The sequence below is a fragment of the Balaenoptera borealis genome (assembly GCF_965194805.1).
Source record: "Balaenoptera borealis genome assembly, chromosome: 4".
Taxonomy (NCBI): domain Eukaryota; kingdom Metazoa; phylum Chordata; class Mammalia; order Artiodactyla; family Balaenopteridae; genus Balaenoptera; species Balaenoptera borealis.
The window spans coordinates 146,709,915-146,734,509 of NC_138861.1; the positions used below are offsets into that span (position 1 = coordinate 146,709,915).

The window sequence follows — 24,595 nt, forward strand, 5'->3', positions numbered from 1 at the left end:
GTTCCAGCACCCACTGGAAACTCTACAGTCCCCTCCTTGGTGACGGCCCCCCCAGCCAGCGTCGGCCTCCCTCTCCTCGGAGCCTGTTGTCCACCAGGACCCCCTCAAGGACGGTGGGAGATGAAGAGGGCCTGGGATGGGGCGATGGAGGTGTTGGGATGCAATGTAAATGATCTAGGAGGAAGAGTCAGCAAGATGGATTAGCTGGGCAGTGGGGGCAGTATGGGGGCGGGGCAGCCGAGGATGGCCCCTGGCCCCGGGTGGTGTGACGTCCCCCTTAGAGTCTCCCAAGGCTCTCTGGATGTGTCCATCTGTCTGCTCTCTCTGTCCCACAGTGTCTGTCCTACTCACCAGGGGATGAAGTGACTGGCGCATAGTAGGTACTCAATAAACGTATGTGGCAGGAATGAATTTGAACAAATAAAGAAATCTGAATTCCCAGTCCCAGTGTGATGCTTAAAGCATAAAAGAGCTGAACAAATGTTGAATGAAAGAGTGAATGAATGAATGAATGAATGAACTGATGTCCCAGTCTCTGGCAGGTGGCCTGGAACTTGGGGCTAATGGCTATCTGAGGAATTGGATTTGCATTGTCTGGCGGAGTGAGGTGTTTCTGACGCTGCCATAGCTGGTGAGGCAGTGGTAGGACTTTGCTTTAAACAGATCCATCCTTCCCTGTCCAGAGAGAAGGGAGAGGGGCCCCCGTCCTCAGGGCCTTTGTTCCTGCCCTTCCCTCTACCTGCGATGCTGTACTAGTTCCTCCGGCTGCCATGCAAAGTACCACACACTGGCTGCCTTTAGACAATGGAAGTTGTTGTCTGCGGTCTAGAGGCTGGGATCCAGGTGTCGGCAGGGTTGGTTCCTTCTGGAGGATCTAGGGGAAATCTGCTCCGTGCCCCTCTCCAGTCTTCTGGGGGTGGCTGGCAATCCTTGGTGTCCTTGCCTGTCCCCAAGGTCACATGACGTTCTCCCTGTGTGTCTGTGTGTCTCTGCGCACACTTCCTTCTTTGAATGACACCAGTCATTGGATTGCGGCCCATCCTACTCTAGTATGACCTCATCTTAACTTAATTCCATCTGCAAAGACCCTATTTGCAAATAAAGGTCACATTCACGGGTTCTGGGTAGACATAAATTTGGGGGAGACATTACTTAACCCAGTACAGGTGGCTTTCCCGCAGCCAGGCGCATAGCACTTTCTCTTCCTTCCTTCCCGTCTCAGCCCAGACATCACTGGTCTGAGGGCCCTTCCCTGCCACGCTCTCTGAGACAGCAGTCCGCTGCCCCCTCCATCCCCCTACCCTGTTTATTCTTCTTCCCAGCCCTTATCTCCTCTGACATGGCTATATTTTTGCTTATCTATTTATCACCCTCGTCCCCGGGCCCCACTAGAATGTAGGTTCCCGGGCAGCAGGGCCTAGATCCCACTTGCTCCCTGCTGTGGGCCCACACCAGCAGGTGCCCTTGAGTGAGCAGGTGCAAACAGGCTGCTGTGGCCACAGGCGGGGGACTAGGGGGGAGGCTGGACCCCGGGGAGGCAGCTGGGCTGGGGCAGGTGGGTGTCAGGATGGAGGGGAGGAGTGGACTGCCCCGTGTCTGGAAGGCAGAATCAATCGCAGGTCTTAGAGATGCTGGTTGGGGTAGAGGTGAGGGACCAAGAGGCTCAGAGGTTACCAGGCACCGAGCTCCTAAGCACAGCTATTTGTTTCGGGGTCGGGGGCGGTTCTAGAATTTCCTGGGTCTCTGGATCAATCCTCTGCTAATGGGCCTCTGACTCCCTCCTTCCCAAAGAAAATCAATTCTCAGAGGTTTTGAGAGTAAGTCCTTCCCTAATTACACCTCCAGTGGGGCTGCTTTGTTCTCTCCAGCCGGCCCTCCCTGGGGAGGCCAGGGGCGGGCAGAGGCCCAGGGGACCCTACTGGGGGTCGGGCGGGGCGGCCCCTGCTGGAGTTCCCTGGGAGTCAGAGGGCAGGGGCTGCCTTCTCTCCTGGCCTGGGAAGGATCTTGGGGCCTGAGGACTTCCAGGGACATGGGGCCCCTGAGCACAAAGGCCACAAACACAGCCCACCTTCCTGGGGCCTCAGTGAAACGGAAGGCTTGGGGAAGAAGTAGAGAGGAAGTACATCCCTGTAGAAAGTGCTGAGGATGTACTATGGGATGGAATTGAAAGACTGCCAGTGGGGTGCGGTGTTTACGTTGAGCAGCTCCAGGGCTCCCCCAGGAGCCCAGGCTACACTGGGCAAGTCTGACACTCACGGCCTGGTCCAGCCCCTCCGTGGGCCCAGAGAGGGGAAGGGGCTGCTTGGGCCGCCTGCAGGCCGGGCTCCACGCGGTGCTAGGGTCCGAGGACAGGAATCCAGGTGACTGCCCGGCCCCCCTTCCACCTCCCATCAGCTGGGATCGGCCGCCCTTGGCCCTGGAGCTCAGCTCCATGCAGGCCGGTCTCAGTGGTGATCAGAAAGATGGACGGGCCCGAGGGGCCCCAGCGCGGCAGGCCTCAGTAGCCTTGGGCCCCCATTCCTGGCCCCGTCCCCGCCTTGGGGTGAGTCCTGACTGGTCAGAAGACAGGACACCCTGGGAGAAGCTGAGGTCTCTGGAATAACGCACGTTGGTTTAAGGACTGGAGGCAAGTGCGGCCTGGGCCTGACCATGTCTCCAGCTCTCTGCAGCCACAGCACGTTTTAACCAGCTGGTCACAAGGAGTGCTGGGCCCAGAGTCACTGAGCTGAGCTCAGCGGAGGGTGCTGAGCTTCAGCATGGAATTAATCCCATGTCCCGACGTGTTGGTTGCTGTGAAATTGCCCGTGATGCCTTATCTCCCTCTCACTGCTGCGGCCGCTCTGGGCGGAGGTTAGATCTCAGAGATTCTCTCCTGCAGCCCTTGCCTTACAGACAGGAAAGTGGGCACCCCCCTGGGCGGCAGGGACTGGCCCCGGCCTGGCTGTGGCGAGCGGATGCTGACACCCACTGGCCGGCATAGGGATTGGGGTCTGATTCCCAGCAGCTCTGGAGCTTGGGTACCTGCTGCCGCCCCTGCAGCCCTGTGGGTGCACATGGTCAGGGCGGAGGGTGCCGCTCCCTGGAAGAACTCAGGGTCCAGAGAGGGAAACAGACAAGCAGACAGGCCTCAGGGCAGCGGGGAACTTCTAGAGAGCAAACACGACTCCAGCTGTTCGTGGGGAGCCCGTGCTCGCATCCTGAGTCGGCCACTTGTTAGCTGAGTGATTTCAGGCAAGGATGTATCCCCTCCAAGCCTCCTCCTGGTCCTCTGGTCATCTTCGAGATGGACATAGTGACATATCTGTCCAGGTTTTCCGAGGAATCAAAAAGATGGACGGACCTAGACGTGGCCAGTACATATGAGACCCTTCGTGACCAGTGAGACGCAGATACAGTAAAGCTAACATAGACTGTGGACCGCCCAGGGCAGGTGGCTCGTGGGAAGGCTGGCTGACATTCGCAGCTCCAGACCTGGGCTCGTCCTGGGTGTCCCCGAGGGAGCCCCAGTCTCCTCCTGGCCCCCTGGGGCATGCTGCTCCGGGGAAAGGGAGAGGATACACCCGAGGGTGTCCTGGGCGCTGCACCCACACTGGCGGGGGACACCGTGTAGGCTGGATAACTGCACGTGCAGGGGCCTGTCACTGACAGCTGTCTTCCTGTCCTCCCAGGTCATCGGACTTCGGGACAACCTACACCAAGCTTACCCTTCAGCCTGGCGTCACTACCGTCATCGACAACTTCTACATCTGCCCGACCAACAAGAGAAAGGTAGGCTCTGCACAGCGGGAGCCGCTGCTGCCTTGCTTCTCCAGGATCCTGACAGCGGGGCGGAGGTGTTTACCTCCCAGCTCTCTGCGTCACCCCTCCCGCTTCCGCCTTAATTCATATGGATGAATTAAGTTTCAAAGCAGCAGCTGGGCCTCGGGAGAAAGGTTGACCTGGTGCGTTTGTTTTCCCCGGCCCTGGGCCAGCATCCATCCAGGTAAAGCCGGGTAGGGGCAGGAGTGGCCACTCTGGAGGAGAGAAAGAATATCTCTCTTTGGTTTGGCGTCCTTGGAAAGCAGTGAAGAACAGTCCCGATCTCCTGCAGGGTTTTTTATTTGTTGATTTGGTTTTGATTTGGCTTTGGTGTCTCATCTGAGCTTTACTTTCTGTTTTCTTGGTCTGAGCGTGTCTTCTGACTCTGCTGTCTGCCTGACTGTGGATCAGGGAACTTTGTCATTTCCAGGCTACGGCCACCTCCGCCAGGTTCCGTGAGAAGACCCTTTTGCAAAGCCATGGTTGTCTCCTAGCCACCTCGGGACCCCAGACTGAGGTCAGAGGAAGCACCCAGGGCAGAGCCGTCCTGTGCACGTGACTCCATGCAGGGAAGTAGATCACTGTCACAGAGGGGAACTTGGACGGATCAGGTTCCTCCTGGGAAATGGGATGTAACCCCAGAGAGTTGTGACATTGGGGATTAGAACCCAGAGCCCAGCCCTTGCTTACGAGCCCAGCCCACGGGCACCGATAGATGCTCTGACGCGACGTAGAGCCCGGAAAACCTCTGTAGACTGATGAGCGTCCCGGGAAGACAGTCATCATTGCCAGATGGCTGGATGCGGAGGACACTGGGGGGTTTGCCGGTCACGCTGACGGCAGGTTATTGGGCTCAGAGGAGTCGGTGTGTGCGTGAACTTGGCAGGTTCTGCAGGGACCAAGGCCCCATCGTAGAGTTTACGGGACGTGAAGACTGACGTGCATTGCCATTCACTGGGGGCTGTCCAGGGAATCTTGATGGCACTTTTTAATGGGATGTCAGCTTTCTAAAGCAGGTCTCCCCCCTCCGCCGACCCCCTTCCTTGACTTTTACTGCTATAAAAGCTTCCTGATGGACAGAATTGGAATGCAGAGGTGGGGAGGGCTGCTGGAGAGGGGAGAACTTCACAGGGACACTGGCGCCTGCCCGGAGGGGACTCGGGACTGAACGGAGAGAGGCAGGGGTTTGGTTTTGCCAGTGCCCGGGTCTCCCTGGGCCCTGCTCGGGGACTTCACGTGCACGATCTCACTCTGTCCCACAGGGGCCTAGGAAGGAGGTGTTATTATCCCATTTTCCAGGGCAGAAAACTGAGGCATAGGAAGGTGAGACTTAGCACTTAATCACACGGCTGGTGGTGGGAGGCCTGGATTTGACCCCAGCCTCATGTGGGTCCAGAGCTGAGGGGTTTTCTTGTGCAGGAGTGAAAGCAAGTATGGGGGAATGACCCCCCCAACTACCACCCCACCCCGACCCCCCACAGCTCAGCCCGCGTGCTCCCCGAGCTGTCCTCGTCCCGTGTCTGGTCGGCCCCAGCCCGGGCTGGTGAGGAGTCAGAGCTAGAATGCAGCCCTTGCTCTGCTGTGAGCTCAGCGCTTTTCCTGAGTGCCGTCCCTGCCCTCTGAGCCACAGGGTTCTCTTGGGGGGCAGGGAGGGGGTCAGCAAGGGAAATGCCCAGGCAGCACCCTAGCCCAAGCCTGGGTGCAGCAGCATGTGCATAGCACAGAGACCTTCGTTGGCCAGGAGAGCTGAGTGCTTGGAAGGGGCAAGGACAGACATCCTGCTTCCCTGCCCGCTGTCATCTCTCTCCCTGGGGCCACTGTGATTTGGATGCGAGACAAGGGAGGGCTGCCGCGGGCTGGTGCTGACCCAAGCCAGAGGCCCCCCCATCACCCCCAAACTCCAGCCAGCAGTGGACACGGGAGGCCATGCCACCCATCTGCATGTCCTCCAATTTCCGTCTGTCTAGCCAGCCCGGTCCTGGAACCTTCCTCCAAGCTGACCCTGCCGTCCCTCACCAGCTGGGAGGACCCACAGGTGCCCAGATGTGACGGTGGCTCCAGGGCCGGCCCCAAAGGCCACGTCCTCCTTTGGAAGTGAGAAAGGCAGAGGCAACAGTGGCAGTCACAGAACGGGGAGTCTCTGAGGCGTGAGGTCAGGGAAGGCTGCCAGGCTGCCAGCAGTGAGGCCAGACAGACCCTGGTCCTGCACAAAGCAGCCGCTGCTGAGCCTGTGTCCTGCTGTAAAGGGGGTGGCTGGGGGTTAATGAGATGATGGGCGAGGGCTCAGCAAAGGGGCTTCTAGGTCACGTAGGGCATCCGGGCAGGCAAAGGGCACCAGGAGTGAAGCATCAGTTTTGGTTACCTGGGGGCTCGGGGCCGATGGAGAGCTGGGGGCTCTGATTGGGGTGCTCAGCAGGACCTCCTCTGCAGGCAACATTGGGATGGGGATGCAGGCAGGGAGACGTGCGCATCTTTAAAAAAAGATAGGACACTGATCGGCGATGCCTGTGAGAGGTTATTTGATAATTTGGACATTTAGCCTGGAAATATCGCTGGGGATAGAGGCTGGGTGTGGTCGGCCCCTGTGCCCAGCACAAGCACTCAGCCTATGTTAAAGGATGAATGCGTGCATGAATGAATGCATGAACGAACGAATGAATGAGTGAGTGCCACAAGCAGCAGCCGGTCCCGCTGAATGGACGCTATGGCCGAGCCGCGCACCTGATCCGCAGGCTGCCCCTGCACCTGGCTGGGGCCTGTAGGCGTGCAGCCCGAGGCTCCTTCCTGGGGTTGCGTGGGGCACCCTGCATTTGTAGGGTGGTCTGGGGGACAGCACCCAGGCCGGGGAGCCCCATCCTCAGCCCAGTTCTGCCGTGACCCTCCGGTGAGGGCGCATCAGGGAGGTCCCAGGGTGTCTCATCTCTTAACGGGGGCAATGATGGAGGGGAGATTGACAGGTGAATGCTGAAAGAACCTCACTCATTACTGCCACTTAGAACATCCGCTGAATCACGGCTCCCAAATGTGTCCCCTTTCCAATCTCTGGCACCTGTGAATGTCACCTTATGTTTTAAATGCATGTAGGAGCAGAAAAGCCACGGTGCCTGTCACAGAAAAAGCTGATGTGAGACCATGTCAAGTAAAGAACCGGAAGCCACGGGGGCTGGTGAAGGTGGAGGGGAGATCTGGGGGCCACGGGCTGGTCTTCCAACTTCTGAAGGGCGGTCCTAGGCATCGGGAAGCAGTCCAGGCAGACTGCTTGGTGGAGACTGGATTTTACTCAGGTCCATCTCCTCAACTGTGCACAGCCCATAGCCCTCAGCCAACACTCAGGAAATACGGGTGCAGTGGGCTGGACTGGAGATGGGGTGGGACGCCTTCAGGGAAAGAGATTTCCATTCAATGAAAGGAAAAATTTCCCCTTGTCATTGCATTCATTTATTCGCTCATCTTTAGCTTCTCAATTCCTAAGCCACCCCCTGGCGATCATTCTCAGTATGCCAGGCCCTAGGCCAGAACCAGATGTCAATCATAGTCATTTATTTGTGCGGAGGTGGGGCATGACTTGGGGGTTTACATCATCACCTGCATTGCCCAGATGAGAAAACAGAGGCTCGGGGGAAGCTGGGAGAATAGTCCAGGTCACCCAGCTGGTAGGTAGCAAAGCTGTCACCGATGCATTAAACATATTGTGTCTCTGTACTTGGCATTGAGCAAGGATTTAAATCCAGTTCTGCTAGATGCCAGAGCACCCTCTATCATGACTTTGAGCTCACCAGGCACCCTGCAGCAAGGTTCCAGGGAGCAGATGGGGTTCCCCATGTCTGTGCAAGCCCAACGCAGCCTGCTGTGCTGGAAGTGGGGAGTGTGCAACCCACTGTGGCTGGACAGGGCTCGATCTGACCGCAGCTGAGCTGTGTGACTCAGGGCAGACCCTGTTTCCTCTCCAGGCCTCAGTGTCCCCCCTCCATAAGATCAGGAGGTTGAACTGGGGGTTCTCCAAAGCCCCTTCCAGCTCCAGCATTCTGGACTCTCCTGGTCTCCTCCCAGGGGAAGAGCAGCAGCTGGGGTATGAGATGCACGTGGGCGGAGCCCAGACTCTGCTCTGTTTACCACCTGTCTTGGCTTCTCCTCCGCCAGAGGGCAGGTTTCACCAGATGTCCAAGCTGTGTCTCAACTCCGACCCCCATCCATTCGGCAGATGTGGGTCAAGGTCCTACTGTGTGCCAGGCTGCATGCTTGGTGCTGGAGGGTGAGAACCCTCGGTCCAACCTTGTAAATATCAGTTGCACATTAAGCACCTACTATGTGCTGGGGTCCTTTGCTGGGTGCTGGGATGTGAAGGTGAACTGGACAAGCAACTTGATCCTTCTTGAACCTTTGAGGCTCTGGTGGAGCCCTGGGAAACCGAACCTCTCCTGCTGCATTTCTGTGGGAGGAATAAGAAAAGGGGCCAAAGTCGGCCTCTAGCAGGACAGGTTTACCCCAGAGTGAATGTGATCTGGGAAAAGATGGGGTTCTTTATTTGCAGGGGCGCCTGCTTGAGCATGGGCGGAGGGTCTACCTCTCCAGTTATCGGTAATGGATAGGTTTTGCAGGAAGATGTGAATGCTATTAGGAGTCCATTTAACAACAATTACAGGCTAAGCAGTACTTTATAGCTTCTTAAGAGACCACTTTGCAACCTGTCTTACAAAATGAATTCCCTTTTATTTTTGTCTTGCCTGTAATATAGTCAGAGCTCCTGCCTTGATGCCCATGGGCGAGGCATTCTACCATTGTCATGGCATGACCTGAGACCCTGGGGGCCCTGAGGATCCCTCAGCATCCCCCGTATGCCTTCCGTGCTGTCTGAATACCCGATTTGGCTTTGGACTAGCAGTACATTTCTGACTCGGCACGAGAACCCCATGGCACGGGGAGAGGGTGTGAAGGCACAGCCCCGGGGAGCTGGCCACGGCATGGAATTGCTTTCAAGTGTCATGTGAATTTTCACTTTACTTCATGATATATCAGTGTTGGTTTGAATACTAAAATCACACACACACACACACACACACACACACACTTTCAACAAAAAGTTTTTGTTAACCTGATGACCCAGGAGAATGCTCTTGTTTTAAGCCTCAGGACCCCTGGCCCAGCCACCAGCGTGGACCCTCTTGGGTACATGACTCCTAATTTGAGAAGCACAGGGTCAGGACAAGATCTCCATCAATTCACCTATTCATTCATTCTGCTCGCTCACCTGAGACGTTTTGAGAAACTGCCACATGCCGAGCACTCGGGATCGAAAAATGAATCTGACCAAAATCTTGCCTTCGAGAAACTCAGTGTCGCAGACAGCAAACCATGGCTGGGAAGAGGCGGCACTGGTCGTGATGCGGAACAGCCCGAGTTCCAAAGGCTCTTTATGTATTAGGCTCCGTATCAGGAGCGTTAGGTACGTTATCTCTGATCCTTGCAACCCCTGGCAAAGTCAGGACTTGTGCGCCATCTCACAGGAGAAGGGACCGAGGCCAGACAGGTCCTGGAGCTTCTCCGAGGCCACACGCCAGTGGACAGCCAAGTCACGGTTTGCACCCTGCCCAGGTGGCCCTACTGTCACTGCCCTTCCCACTGCCAGCTCCACCTGTGAGCAGCTCTGTTCCCACACCTAACAGCCTGTCCTCAGGGTCACCGAGGCCGCCCCCTCCGGGCGGCGGGAAGCCTAAGGGAGAGGGCACAGGCCTGGGAGCCGAGTTCAAATCCCAGTGCAGCAGTTTAACCAAGCTCTCTGGACCTCAGAGCTCTCCCTGGGGAGACGGGTGGTGCTGCCTCCCGCCCCTGCTGCCGCATTGGTGCGACTGTGTCCTGCAGCTCAGGCGAGGCTGGGGCTTGTGAATTATTCTACAGCCCGTGGCATGTCTGCTTCCGTGGGACTCTCACAGGGTGTGAAAACACGAAAGTAAGCACTTTCTTCCACTCTTTGTCTCTGGATGTCTTTTCTGTTCCAGGTGTAGAACAGGTCCTAGGCACTCTCTCTGTCTCTCCATCTCTGCCTCTGTCTCTCTCTTCTCTACTCAGTTCCCCTGCCTTTTATCCCAAACCTGGTCTCCAACCCTGAGCCCCCTCACTAGTATAGAGGCCCCTCCAGGCCCTCCCTGCTGTGGAGGCCCTTCCCCTTCCTAGTATGGAGGCCCCACCCCCTTACCTGGCAGCCCCTCCCCTCCAGTGTGGAGACCCCACTCCCTCCCTGCTGTGGAAGCCCCGCCCCCTCCCTGGTATAGAGACCCCTCCCCTCTACTGTGGAGGCCCTGCCCCTTCCCTGGTATAGACGCCCCACCCCTCCCTGGTATGGAGGCCCCGCCCCTTACCTGGCAGCCCCTCCCCTCCAGTGTGGAGACCCCACTCCCTCCCTGCTGTGGAAGCCCCGCCCCCTCCCTGGTATAGAGACCCCTCCCCTCTACTGTGGAGGCCCTGCCCCTTCCCTGGTATAGACGCCCCACCCCTTCCTGGTATGGAGGCCCCGCCCCTTACCTGGCAGCCCCTCCCCTTCAGTGTGGAGGCCTCACCTCCTCCCTGCTGTGGAAGCCCTGCCCCTTCCCTGGTATAGAGGCCCCGCCCCTTTCTAGTATGGAGGTACCTTCCCTTCCCTGCTGTGGAGGCCCCTCCTCTCTAGTGCAGAGGCCCCGCCCCGCTGTGGAGGCCCCGCCCCTTTCTGGGTGGAGCCCCGCCCCCTCTTCGCTGGCAGCTGACCTCTTGGATCAGTCCCTGTCTTGTTTCCTGTTTTGGCCCCAGCGGTGCACGGTGGTGGTCGGCCCTCGGGAGGGAGCTGAGGTTAGCTCCGTCGCATGGACATGGCCACCTGCAGACCCTCCTGTTGCTCAGAGGACTGCTAGGTGGGGCGATCTCTGTCTGTTCCCCCCACATGGAGAGCTGCAACCCCTGGCAGACTTGCTGCCCGCTGTGTCCTGGGGGATCCCCAGACCCTGTTTCCAGGAGCTTGGAAGCCCAGGATCTGCTTGTGTGTTTAAAAAGTGTTCCAAGCAGCAAGGACTTCGTTTTGTTTGGTTTTCCTCTCATTGAGATGCTTGTGTGACCGTGTTATATTTTGCTTTGAAATCTTCTTCCCGAGTGTTGACCAGCGTTTCCCTTTTCTGGCCCAAACATCTGACCAAGAACATGCCATGAGGAAGGGATCGAGGCACAGAGTGGGGGGAACCCAGCTGTGAGGGGGTTCGCATCCTGGTGTCTCCCCCTCCTGGCTCTCTGAGGTGTAATCTGGGGATTAAATGAGATGATGCACGATGTACCACAGCGCCTGGCCCCCGTGTCGCAGATGCAGTGTGTGTGTTGTACAGCATCAGGGGCTAGTGCCCCCACCGCTGAGCCAGGCCAGTGCATGGGCCTGCAGGCACAGTGCCTGGCACACAGCGGGGCCTCTGAGAGGACCAACCTTGCCACTGCGCATCTTTCCCAGGACTAAGAGTGCCATCAGGCCTGAGCCTGGACCCCTACTCTGTCCTCCCGTCACCCTGGGAGGACCTGCCTCCTCCCTGTTGTCAGAAAATGGGCTTGAGATGCACACTGAACTTAAGGCGGCAAGCTCAGGGGTGCCCATATCTGATCTGGGCTGCTGCAGAGCTGGCCACATCTGTATCTGTGGCTTTCCATGGCACAGGGACATGGGCACCCTGGTGTGGCGCCCTCACATGCAGTGCTTATGCTCAGGACGCCTCGCCGGACCCTGGGACCTGGGCCTGGACGGGGGCTGCCACCTGAATGTGAAACACCTCGGGGAGACGCCAGATGCACCCTCTTGGTGTGTGCTCCGTTGACGTGAGGAGAGGCTGGGCACCCACGGCGTTAGTTCTCTGGGATGGGAGGTGGGCCGGTCCTGTTGGTCTTTGTTTCTGCTGTAGAGTTTTGCCTGCCAGGGAACATTCATGGCACCCTGTGCTCCTGCATGCTTGCAAATTGAAGTCATGCCTGGATGACGCTCTCCAGGCAGGATGCATGCAGGCTGTTGGTGGGGGGACCCAGGGCTCCCTGGGAGCCCTGAGTGGGCTGTTCTCAAGGGCGAGGCTGGAAGGGTACATGGGATGAGATCAGATGTGCTGGTTTGCTTATCTTTTAAGAAAGTTCTTTTGCTGTGGTGGGGAGACTGGCGTGGACTGAAGGAGAGTCCACTCTTCACCCACCCATCCATCCACCCACCCACCCACCCACCCATCTAGCCATCCATCCACACCCCACCCGCCCATCCACCCACCCATCCATCCATCCACCCACCCATCCACCCACCCACCCATCCACCCGCCCATCCACCCACCCATCCATCCATCCACCCATCCACCTGCCCATCCACCCACCCATCCATCCACCCACCCACCCATCCATCCATCCACCCACCCACCCACCCACCCATCCATCCATCCACCCACCCACCCACCCACCCATCTAGCCATCCATCCACCCCCCCACCCACCCACCCACCCATCTACCCATCCATCCACCCATCCATCCACCCACCCACCCACCCATCCATCCACTCATTCAGCCATCTGATGGGCATCTGTGTGGCTCCAACACCTGTGGGGTCCAGGTGAGCAATGATGAGGCTGATCCTGGGTGGACAGGTTCACGGGGAGGGCAGGGACATGGTCAGGAGACATGTTGTGATTAGATGATGCCCCCGGTCTTCTGGTATGAGCAGTGGGTGAATGGGGGTGCTGTTTCCTGATACGGGGGGGGCCCTGGAGAGGCGGTAGACCTTAGGGGGAGCATGAAGAACCCAGGATGGGATACCCTGTGTCCATTGGCCTGCAGCACCCAGAGGTGGTGCCCAGGAGGCCCTCAGGGTGGCCAGGCCAGAGCAGGAGACAAGCCAGGGCTGGCAGTACAGAAGAGCCGTGTGTGCCACTGCTGTTCTGATTCCAGGGGGTGGCCTCTCAGGGGGCTCCCCTCAGCCTGGACAGGCCTCTTTCCTGTTCCGGAGTTCTCTGGTCAGCCTCGGCACACAGGACGAGGCAGATGGGGTGGAGTACTGATCCCCAGCACCCCCAGCTCTCTGAGCGTAAAGCCAGGGCTCCCCAACCCCGCCTCCACGGTCCCCAGCTGTCACCCCCTCCCCCGGATCGGCGCTCAGGGCGTGGCCAGATGCCCTGAGATCAGTTACCAGGGGTGGGAGCCCCTGCCTGGTGGGAAGACAAGCCAGATTGCGGGGGCCTGGGGGTGCTGGGAAGTAGACCTAGTGCTACATGGGCCTTCACTTACAGTCAGCGATGTGCTTCATTTCCCCGGAGCACCGAGTGTCCTCTCCTGTCCGTGAGAAAAATGGCTCAATTGGGCCTGTCGGTATACAGAGCTTCTGTCTCAGAAATAGAGCAAAACCCTCGAAACTTCAGCTAATGTGTGGAAAATGATGCCCTCTTAAAGCCAGTAGGTTTTTGCAGGAGAGAGGAGAGAAAGGGAAAAAGCCTTACTTCTCAGAAAACACGTCTCCTGGGCTCTTACCTCTGGAACTAATAAACAGAGAGGGAAAGAGACTCTGGATTTACTCTCTCTTCTGCAGACGGTGCAGATTCTGAAACCCCAAAGACCACAACCACAAAATCAAGTAGAATGTAAAAAGGCCATCCCGGGGGCGTCTCGGGGCCACGCACCTGTGTGTCAGGGACTTCATCCTCTTTGGCGGGATCCCAGGGACCCCCTGATGCACACCTACTGTGCTCTTCTCAGTGCTCTGTGTGTGCACGTGTCCGTCCATCCGGGCCGGGTGGAGTGAGAGGGAGAGAGGCCGGGCCGGGGCCGGGGAGGCGAGAGCGATGGGGCGTCACCCAGGGGCACGGTGGCACCCCAAGGCAGTGACTGTAGCCGACATATCAGAGATGGGAAAACAGAGGCTTGCGGAGTGAGGCGATGGGGTGGAGAGCGGGATGTGGACGTGTCTCTCGGGGCCCCACGTCACACGAGTCCACTCTTCCGTCGCCGCAGGCCCCGGGAGGCCCTGGTGTTTGCCAGACCTGCTGCCCTCACTTGACCCATAAATTGAAGCCTTTGGCTGGCTCTGTCTTCAGGGCAAACCAGGGTGTGTGTCCTTGGCCCAGAACCACCTTTGCTGCATCCCAGGGACCGGGAGGTTGGTGATCACCGTCTTTCCTCTTCACCTGTAGTGTGGACCCCCCTCCTGGCCCATCGTGGCCCCGTCTCTATATTGGACGTGGCCACCATCGCAGTGACAGAAGCCCTGGCTGGCTCAACACGAGGTACATAATGGAAGGTGCTGTCCTCTGGAGGGGAGAGCAGGTGATGGGTTTATTTCCCTCATGCCTGAGGGCCGCCAAGGGGACCCAGGAACACAGGGTGACCACGCCGCGTGGCACTGAAGGTCATCGACTGTGTCCTGTGCAGCCGGTGTGGGGAGGGAAGCTGCCTCCGGGCTGAGGGCACTGACACAAGCTTCCTGAAGAGCGCAGACCCCACCCCAGTTTCCCAGGGCATACCTGCTCAGCATCCCCGTTAAGTGAGGGCGGGGCTTAAGAGAACTGCTTCTGATCAGCTGTCGGCTGCAGCCTGAATCTCACCCGTCTTCCCTTCAAAGACAAGTGCTCAGAAAAGCGTGGCAGGTGATGTGTTTGTCCTTGTGCCGTGGGGGCTCTTAGGAGACTTGAAGGACCATAGCCTGGGAAAAATGACTTAAAATTGAAAGTGATTTCCGCAATGGGGGAAGCCCAGTCACCGCAAGGAGGCCCTTGATAGGTTAAGAGCACCTCCAGCTTCTGGCATCTTTTTTTTTTTTTTTTTTGCATCAGCACCTTGGTTGAATTTTTTTCCCCACGGCTCCACCCCGAGGCTGCAAAATCAACTGCTATCCTGACGTGTAAGCTGGTCTTCTCCAGGCCTTTATCCACAGATGGTGCCACATCCCCGCGGGCACACGGGCAGAACCCCAAGCGTGGTCCTCTGCACCGCCAAGTTCCTCACCCTCTGCACCCCACCCCTTGTGGACTCCCGCCAATGCCCTGGGCCTCTCTCCGTGTCCTCTGCCACCCCCGCCCGAGCTACCCTTCCTCTGACCTGGCTCACCCCAGTGACCTCCTCACCATCACCCCAGTGCCCCCCTAACCTGCGTCCCTCAGCTTCCAGAGCTCAGCTCTGCCTGGGCCGCCTGGCCTTCTGTTGTTCTTCGTGTGAAGCCCAAACTGCCCGCCTCCCCAGCCCACAGGCCCCTGCCCGCTGGCCAGCTGGCCATCAGGAGTGGTGTTCCCTTCCAGCTCAGGCCCCTCCCCATGTTCCTCCCGCTCAGGGTATACCCTCCCCGGGCCACACCTCCCCTAAGGCAGTTAGGACAGACGACACCTCTCCATCCCCTTGCTAGGGCCAAATAATGACCCCCAAAGATGTCCACATCCGAATCCTCAGAACCTGTGACTATGTTACCTCTCATGGCAAAGGGGACTGTGCAGATGTGATTAAGCTAAGAATCTTGAGATGGGGAGATTATCCTGGATTATCCCCTGGGCCCACTGTTGTCACAATAATCCTTGTAAGAGGAGGCAGGGGGATCAGGGAAGGAGATGTGACATTGGAAGCAGAAGGTCACGGGGTGGTAGGGGGAGTCGGGGAGAGAAGGGAGTGGGGAGACTGGAAGATGCTGTGCTGCTGGCTTTAAAGACGGGAGAGGCCACGAGCCAAGGAATGCGGGCAGCTCTAGGGGGTGGGAAAGGCTGGGAGTGGATTCTCCTCTGGAGCCTTCAGAAAGGAAGCAGCCCTGCCCACACCTGGGCTTCATTCAGCCCAGTGACACTGATCTGGGACTCAGACCTGGAGAACTGTAAGACAATACACCTGTGTTATTTTAGCCCTGAAGCTGTAGTAATTTACCACAGCAACCATAAGAAACTCATGTACTACCCAGAGTCCCAGGGTCCCCAAGCTGCCAGGGACCTGAGAATACCACGGCGTCTGAGCCCGTGGAGAGCCAGGCACCATCGGGTTCCACCGGGGTCCAGGTCGTCCCACACCCTTTTGGTCCCATTGCCATCTGGGGCGAGGGTTGAAGGGCTTCTCCTCGGAATGCAAGGAGCTTTGTAATGTGAGGGCCTGGACGGAAAACCGTGGGCAGGCGTGTGCCCGTGGATGGCACTGGTGGGCGTGGTGATGCTGGCTCAGGCGGGGTCGGGGGTTGACAGCAGCCCCGGCGAGACGAGGGTGCAGCTCCTCTACATCCCAGCAGTGGAGACGCAGGTCCTGGATCTAGGAAGAACTGGGACTTGGGGCTATTTCCTGAGCCCCTCTGAGCCTTGTCGGTAAAATGGGCGCCCTCATCACAGGGTTTCTGTAAAGGTTGAACGAGGTGCTTTCCGGGGTCCTGGGCACGGGGTCGGGCACCGAGCCATTGCCGTCCCGTGAGCAGTGCTGATGGCATTGATCATTATGCACTGAAGCCACACGGCAGCTGAACCACAGGTGTCCTCCCCCTACAGGTGCGCAGCCTGCGGCTCAGAGAGATGAAGTAATTCTTCGGGGTCAGAGCAGTGTGGGGGGTGTGGAGGAGCTGGACCCCCATCTGGGCGGGGGTTCTTACTGTGCCCTTCCTGCCACCCAGGCTCTGTCGGGGGTACAGGGCACATCGATGGTGAGGCAGAGGGAAGCCCAGGGAAAGTGCTTTGTATGCATATTTTCGGTATTTGTCTGTCACCCAGCTTTGGCAGTTGCATTCTAGAATTCACAAAGGTACTGGTAATGCCTCTCCTCCGCTCACGTACAAATGCCCCGGTTTCCGGGAATTTGGCAAGTTGTGTGGTTTATCCGGTGGCTTCCCACACTAGGAGAAATTGTCAGACATGAGGGAAAATATACATCAAGGGAACTAAGTGTCTCATGTACGTACCTGGATTTGATTAGTGAGGAGGCTGGGACAAGCCACTTCACCTCTCTGAACTAGACGTTGGTTGGAAATAGGTATATCACCACCGACCTTTGTCATTCTCTGCAGGTCTTTATGGGAAGGACTTGGGGCCGTGTTAGTGCAGTGGGAAGGAGGCCTGATTGGTCAGTGGTGTCAGGCTTGGGTGCCGAAGGGATAGAGTGGCAGCACCCATGTCACATAGCAGCTGTCTGCGCGTGACCTTTGTGGGGCCTTCTATTTCTAGTGTTTTCTGTTCTACTTGTCTTCCTTTGACAAACCAGCCACCAAATAAATACCCCCCCCATGCTGACTCATTTGATTGCAAGTAATATGAAGTCACTCAGACAAGAAGAGTAATACATTGGCTTATGTAACTGTGAAGACCAGGGGTAGGGCTTCCTTCAGACACAGCTTGATCCAGGGCCTCTAACAGTGACAGACATCAGGAATCAGTCTGTCTCTCCCCACCTCTCGGCTCTGCTCTCCTGAGCTCAGGCTTCAGTTTCAGGCACAATTGGATTGTTTGGTGGAAAAGATGACCTTTGGCAGCCCCAGGAACATGTGATCCTTGGCACCATGATCTCAGAAGGAGCAGGGGTCCTTTCCCAGTAGTTTCAGCACAGATCCCAAGGAAGACTCCCATTGGCTGGGCTGGGATCATGTGACCTGTTCCTGAAGCGGTGGGTGTGGCCAGAGGGAGCTGGTGCTCTGATTGGCCAGGTCTGGTCATGTGTTCTCTGGGGGGCAGGGTCAGCCCACCCAAGTGGAATATAGTGAAGGGAAGATGGGTCCCCAAGCCAGGCAAGCAAGGTTTTGTTAACAAGAACAGGGGGAAGAAAGAACAGCCCATGTGCCCACGTCAACCAGCATTTACTGACATTGCTTCTGTTGAGTTTCTTCTAACTATACTGTTAAAAAAAAATCATTCCTTATTTGAGGAATTTTTCTTTCAAATCTCAAACTCCCTCTTCTTGCCTCTTTCAACTCAGCAGTAAGTGTATATTTTTAGCTTGAAAGAAAGACCTCACAGCCAGCCTTTTCAGCCAACTTGCTTTCCCGTGGAGGTGCCCTGCCCTCACAGTGTTCCAGATGTGGACCCCAGTGGGGGTGGGGGGGCCTTTGTGTGAGGAGCTGGGGGGGTGTTCCCCATGCCAGCAGGCCCTGAACCCAGGCCAGGACCTGGGGCACTGATAATCTACCTGTCACTTGTCACTTCCCCTGCTCTTACTGGGGTGGGGTGAACTTGGGCAGCCACTGGCCTCTCAAGACCCTGTGTCCTCAATGTGACATGATGTGCTCTGCACAGGAAAGAAAAAATATGACAAAGCTTATGAAGGGCCCAGCACCCGCCTGGGCATGTAGTAGGTGCTCAATTAACGCCTGTTGCCTCCCATGAGCACCCACAGCCCACTGTATGCACAGGGCTCGTTGTCAGGGTCCATCTCATCCATTCTCTCCAGACCAGTGGAGGCTCCTCCTGGGCCAGCACCACGTCTTGTCCAACTTTATCACCCAGGCTCATTCAGGACGACCACATCATGGGCCCCTGGGAACTGACTAGAATGTACCACATCATCTCCCAGCACTGGGGGCATGGGGACGGGGGGATGGGATCAGGAGATGGAGTGAGCCCTAGCGTTCGTTCCCAAAGACTGGAATGAGTCCAACATAGCTCAAACACAAATCTGCTGGTGAGCAGGACTGGGGGAGGGCTGGTGGCGACCGGAGATAGCCACTCTTCTTTTTTATTTTTTTATTGGGGTATAGTTGTTTTACAATGTTGTGTTAGTTTCTACTGTACAGCAAAGTGAAGTAGAGTTCCCTGTGCTATATAGCAGTGTCTCATTAGTTATCTATTTTATACTATTAGTGTGTATATGTCAATCCCAATCTCCCAATTCATCCCACCCCCCCTTTGCCCGCTTGGTGGTGTCCCTATGTTTGTTCTCTATGTCTGTGTCTCTATAAAGAAGATGTGGTACACATATACAATGGAATATTACTCAGCCATAGAAAGGAACGAAATTGGGTCGTTTGTAGAGATGTGGATGGACCTAGAGACTGGCATAGAGAGTGAAGTAAGTCAGAAAGAGAAAAACAAATATCGTATATTAACGCATATATGTGGAATCTAGAAAAATGGTACAGACGAACCTGTTTGCAGGGCCGCTCCTGTTTACAATGCAGGGAGACAGCGTCTTTTTGTTCCTCGTGTGTGTGTGTGTGTGTGTGTGTGTGTGTACACCAGGGGGGCTCCCTGGCCCTGAGCAGCCCTAAGACTGTGCTGTGGAGGGTAAAGGCTGGGAGTCAGTGGGGACCTGAGTTCCGGGCCTGCCCCTGCCTTGTCCTCCAGGGCTGCCTGCAGAGGACAGCATCTCTCTGGGCCTCAGCTTCTGCACCTGCAAAAGGAATGTCAGCCTCCTGCAAGTCCACGGCCCCCCAGCACTGCAGCTTTATGTGGCTGGGGGGCTTTGGTGGCGGTCAGCAGAAACCAGTGCAAGCCGGCAGCAGCAGAGGGATCTTTACTGGAAAGATGTCAGATGGAATTAGAACCACAAGAAAGTGGCTGGCAAAGGGCAGGGAGGCTGCAGGGACAAAGAACCCAGTGTCACCCACCCCCGTGTCTCCGGGAGATCATGGACTTGCCACTTGCGAAGGCAAGGAGGGGCCTTGATGGATGGTCCCAACGTGATAGTCCGCCGTGGGAGGTGGGAGAGTCTTCCCAAATAAACGGGAGTGGGTGCCTGTGACCACACAGGGGGGGAAATAAAATGTCCAAGTGTCCGAGCCTCTTTGTCCATCTGTCTGACAGGGGACCACAGGGTACGGTAAAAGACAAAGTTGGTTCCAGTGTGACCCTCCAGTTTGTCAGCCAGGGTGCCCTTGGACCTGTTACGTAACGTCTGGGCCTCCTGGTTCCTCTGTGACAAGGACGGATGACAGCAGGCCCACGGGGGCATAGCCACTGTGCACAGTTGGGGGCTGAATAAGGTCCCCTAAAGACGTCCCCATCCTGATCCCCACAACCTATGAATGTCACCATAAATGGGTGGGAACAGGGATTTTGCAGACGGGATTAGCTTAAGGATCTTGAGATGGGAGATTATCCTGGATTATCCAGGTGGACCCAATGTCATCACAAGGGTCCTTATCAGAGGGTCCGAGTGAGAGACTGAAGACACTGTGCTGCTGGCTTGAAGATAGAGGAGGGGCCACGAGCCAAGGAATGCGGGCGCTTCGAGAAGCTGGAGAAGGAAGGAAATAGATTCTCCTCTGGGGCCTCCAGAAGGAACCAGCCTCACTGACATTTTGACACTTTGACACTTTGATTTAAGCCCCATAAGCTTCATTTCAGACGTCTGATTCTAGAACGGTAAGGTACCTCGGGGCTATTTACAGCCACTAAGTTTGTGACGCTTTGTTACAGCAGGTACAGGAAATATCACACGCTCCCGGCACCTGCTGTCACCTTCCCTAGCATTTCAGTGGGAGAGACGTCCCACAGCAGGTTCCCAACCAATGTCACCTCCGTCCACACGAGGCCTCGAGGTGCTGTGGCCACAGAGGCTCCACCCATGAGGCAAAGACTGCAGACCTGAGACCCACCATCCTTGGTGCTGTCACCTTGAGAAAGCTCTAACCTTTGGCACACTCTTGCCACTCACCATCTTTGGAGGGGCCCTTCCTCCTGCAGTCTGGAGAGAGCGGTGCGCCTGGTAAATGGGGAACCGTGACCCGCACTTCCCAGGCTGCGGGCGGTCATCCTTGTTCAGGTCAAAGATCTAGCGCCCTGGACCGGCAAGAGGGCCGCAGGGTGGGAACAAGGCTGCTGGGGACCAGGGCGCCACCTGCCCAGCTTCTGTCTCAGCCCTTGTTTTCTACCTGGGGTGTCTGATTCAAGGTTGAGCTTTGATAATTGCACTGACAGGAGTAGCGACTGCCAGGGACTTGGCCTCTCCTGCCCGCTACTCTGTTCCTGAAGTTTTTTGGCCACACCCTTGATTGCTTGTAGCTTGCCACGCAAGAGATGCTGGATGGAGCTATAAAAAATGTGATTGAAATTCTTAAGGGAAAGTAACTTTGATATCGCTGGTCTGAATCTCTCAGCCCGTCCTCCCCCCGTTCCTACCCTGAGAAAGGATTGCTTTTATAAGTGGGATTCTTGGGCCAGAGCTCAATGTGGCCTGTCCCTCCAGCCTGGTTTGGTGGGTACACAGTGACCCCCTTCTCTGTGCGCTACCGAAAAACATAAAGACCCTCCTAGGGCCCTGCCATGGTGAGTCTCAAAGTCCAGGAGAGCCGACAGACAAGGAAACAGGCGGTCCTAACACAGGTGGGTCATGCATGCTGGGCCAGAGGGTGGCCGAGGGCTGGGACCTGCAGAGAGGCACCAAGCAGAGACCACGGCGCCACGTAGCAGCAAAGAGCCCACCCAAGTGGGCACAGTGCCGAGGGCAGCCGTCCTCCTGTCTCATGGCTCACGGTCGGGCTGGGTGGGCTTTGCCGCCATGAACTTGGTGTCTGGTGTGAATTCCCAACTCCCTGCCCCCAGACCTTGGCCGCCGCTCCGTGTGAACACAAAGCAGCCTGGTAGCCAAGCTGCTCATCAGATGACTTTTATGTTATTTTTAAAAAATCGATCAGCACCTCCTGGGCCGGGTCCCAGTTTGTGAAAGGAGACTGTGATTAGGTGTATGAATAAATTGTAATACCACACAAATAATACCACCATGTAATTACTCAGGTAGAGGAGAATAATTGCATGGGTAATTATGCTCTGTAGCTGTCAGCGCTGCCCGCTTCACGGAGCCTGGTGTTCTTAATGGTCGCAGGCGCCATAACCGCTCCACGCAGCCCATAAATAGATACCTAAGGACACAGCCACGATAGGAATTCTAATTGTCATGTAATTAGAAAGCTATTAAATAGTTATTTGTCCCACATAAATTAGCCATTATATGTCCTCCGAAGTCCTGTGATACTTTTAGCAAAATGTGGCCATCTCCCTCACCGGCAGGGAAATAAATACCTTTTCTCCCCTAGAGCGAGGGCCCTCGTGAGACGAGCAGAGAAAGTTTCTAAGGGTCCTCAGCGGTGTGTGTGATGCCACTGGGGTTTCTGTTCTCTGAGTTGACCAGTCATTTTCCTGGCCTTTGCATGGAAGATAAAGATCCCCAGGAAGGGGTCTTTGCCCCCCTGGGCACCAGCACTTTCACCGAGGCATAGAGGGTGATCCTGTGCTAAAACCTGGGTGGTGGTTGGGACTTCCCTGGCGGTCCAGTGGTTAAGACTCTGCGCTTCCAATGCAGGGGGGCGCGGGTTCGATCCCTGGAAGGGGAACTAAGATCCCACATGCTGTGCGGCATGGCCAAAAAATTAAAAAAAAACCTGGATGGGGATAGGAAGGCTGCCAGGGTAGGGGTATCTCTAGACCACGGCACTGATTTCTCAGACAAACAGTGTCAGCCCCTGCCCCAGGCTTCCTCAAGTTCCCTCTAAACCGGCTAGGAAGACGGAGCATAGATAAAATGCCAGAAACAGAGACCAAGCTAGGACCTGAGACCTTCCACTTAGCAGAACGCTCATGAACCAGAGCAGCCCTGCCCACCAGCAAGAGGCTGGGAAAGAGGTGGGCATCTCGGCGAAGGCATGCTCCTCTCTTCCTCGGCCCCATCTATACCCCGAACCTCTGTACTTGCACAGCCTGTAAGGCAGGAGTGGGGTGTGGGTACCTCTGTGGGGAGATTACGTCCTGTGGTTCACGGTCCCCACAGGACAGTCAGTGTGGGTGGAAGGCGGAAGTTCAGGAGAAAGGACAGTGATGAAATGCAGCTCCCAGAGAGAAGGAAGAAGTGGGAAGGCAGCGAGGGGGTTAAGGAACACTTGTAAGACACCAAAATTTCAATGACAGACCAAGGGCATCTCGAGGCGTGAAAGAGCAGGATGGACACCGCAAGGAAAATGAATCAGTGATGCGGAGGAGAAACTCAGGAAGTTCTCACCAATAAAGAGGCTCGAGACAAAAGGGTCATAAGAAGGAAGATGCTAGACAGGGAAGGAGAGAGAGGGCCTGCCTGAGAACCACAGGTGTATCCAAATAAGAATCTGGGGCAATGGGACCGGAAGCAGTGATCAAAGATTGCGGGGTGGGCTTTGGGGAGTGGGTGAGTTCTTCAGTGAAATAAAAAAGCCCTTGGGCTTCCCTGGTGGCGCGGTGGTTGAGAGTCTGCCTGCTAATGCAGGGGACACGGGTTCGAGCCCTGGTCTGGGAGGATCCCACATGCCGCGGAGCAACTAGTCCCGTGAGCCACAGTTACTGAGCCTGCGTGTCTGGAGCCTGTGCTCCGCAACGGGAGAGGTCACGATAGTGAGGGGCCCGCGCACCGCGATGAAGAGTGGCCCCCGCTTGCCACAACTGGAGAAAGCCCTCGCACAGAAACAAAGACCCAACACAGCCAAAAATAAAAATTAATTAACTTAAAAAAAAAAAAAAAGGAGTAAAATTGAAAATCCCTTTAAAAAAAAAAAAAAAAAAAAAAAGCCCTTGTTAAGCCTCCCTCACATTCTGAATTGTTTTCTTTAATGACGAGGGGGAAATGTCTTTTTTCTCAAAAGAGAAAAATTGTTTATAAAAGAATAAAAGCCAGGCCATTACAGACGTGTTTTCAGTATTACATTTCAAAATAATAGAATGGATTTCGAGGTCTGCAGAGAAGTACGGAAAAGCTGTGATCTCAAAATTTAATCCCCAGGTCAGCTGTCATTTGTAGGTTTAGGGAATACCAAGGCATCTAACTTATATGGCCAGGCATCAGTCTTGAAAGGAAAATGCCTTGAAGAGATCTTCTGGCAGCAGAGAGGTGGGTTAAGCTGAGGGCAGTTGAGGGCCGAGAAGGTCTGGCGTAGAAGCAGGGGAGGACTGAGGCCAGGTAAACACCAGATGCAGCTCAAACAGGTGTTGTAACAACGGATAGAAACCAAATGCACATGTCAAAAATATATTTTTTGGAAAGGAAAAGCTTTCATCCGAAATCTGGTTAATACTAATAAGGACTGTGATATTGGGAAGCGGGAGGAGGAAGATGAAGGTGGGAGAGAAGCTTCTGGACTCCTTTCCAGACATTGAGGGAAGTCAAAGCCACGCTTCATTCCTTATTTTGGAAAAACATAAACTGAAGAATATTTTTTAGAAACTTTAAATAATCTTTAGTTGAATCCAATCAGGAAGTTCATTGCCCACATCCCTGGAGAAGATAAATGCAAGTAAAACAACCACGTGGCAAAAGACAGGAGTGCGTGACACAGCAAGGAAGTGTTTAGAACAAGGGAGCTGATATAAGTCACACATCACTCATGACCGTGAAGTAGACGTTGACTCCTTGCCCTTGAGCACTCAGCCTCCTGGGAGGGATGGACCAGGGACACAGGACGCCAAAGGGGGAAGCTCACCTGCTTTAAAATACTCCCGGGGGTCTCACCTGATGCGCTTCTGATGCTGGAGGATTGAATACTGTGAACTTGAAGATGCTTTGCAAGCTGTGAAGTGTGAAAGGTGTTTCTTATCACGGATGGGTAGATGACACCAGTGAATGACATTATGATATTATTTGAGGGACTAGAGAAGGACCGCCCCCCTCCCCCATCATATCCTCTCCATGCTGACCCACCCCAGCCCTCTTTCTGAGAATATCTTCCCTGGGAGGTGACTCTGGTGCTAGCCATTCCGCCATTAAAGTTTCAAGTCCCCAAGTAGACTTAACAAACACCTTTGAAGCAGTTAGAGGTAGACTATTTAGAAGATGTGGAAATAGAAAGATGGAAAAGGTGCCTGCACTGTCCTCAGGACATGTTTTTTGTGGAAAAAATTATAGAAAGTTATTTAAACACATTTAAGAAGATGCC

The 24,595-nt window shown here is 55.7% G+C and overlaps 1 protein-coding gene across 4 annotated transcripts in view; it reads left to right on the forward strand.

Moving 5' to 3' along the window:
- SORCS2 (sortilin related VPS10 domain containing receptor 2) overlaps positions 1 to 24,595 on the forward strand; it is a 556,509-nt gene that overhangs the window by 365,877 nt on the left and 166,037 nt on the right. For all 4 annotated transcript variants that reach the window (XM_082391438.1, XM_082391436.1, XM_082391437.1 and 1 more), the window contains one exon: positions 3,669 to 3,768. In XM_082391438.1, the coding sequence (XP_082247564.1) occupies positions 3,669 to 3,768 (100 nt within the window). The remainder of the gene's footprint in view (positions 1 to 3,668; positions 3,769 to 24,595) is intronic.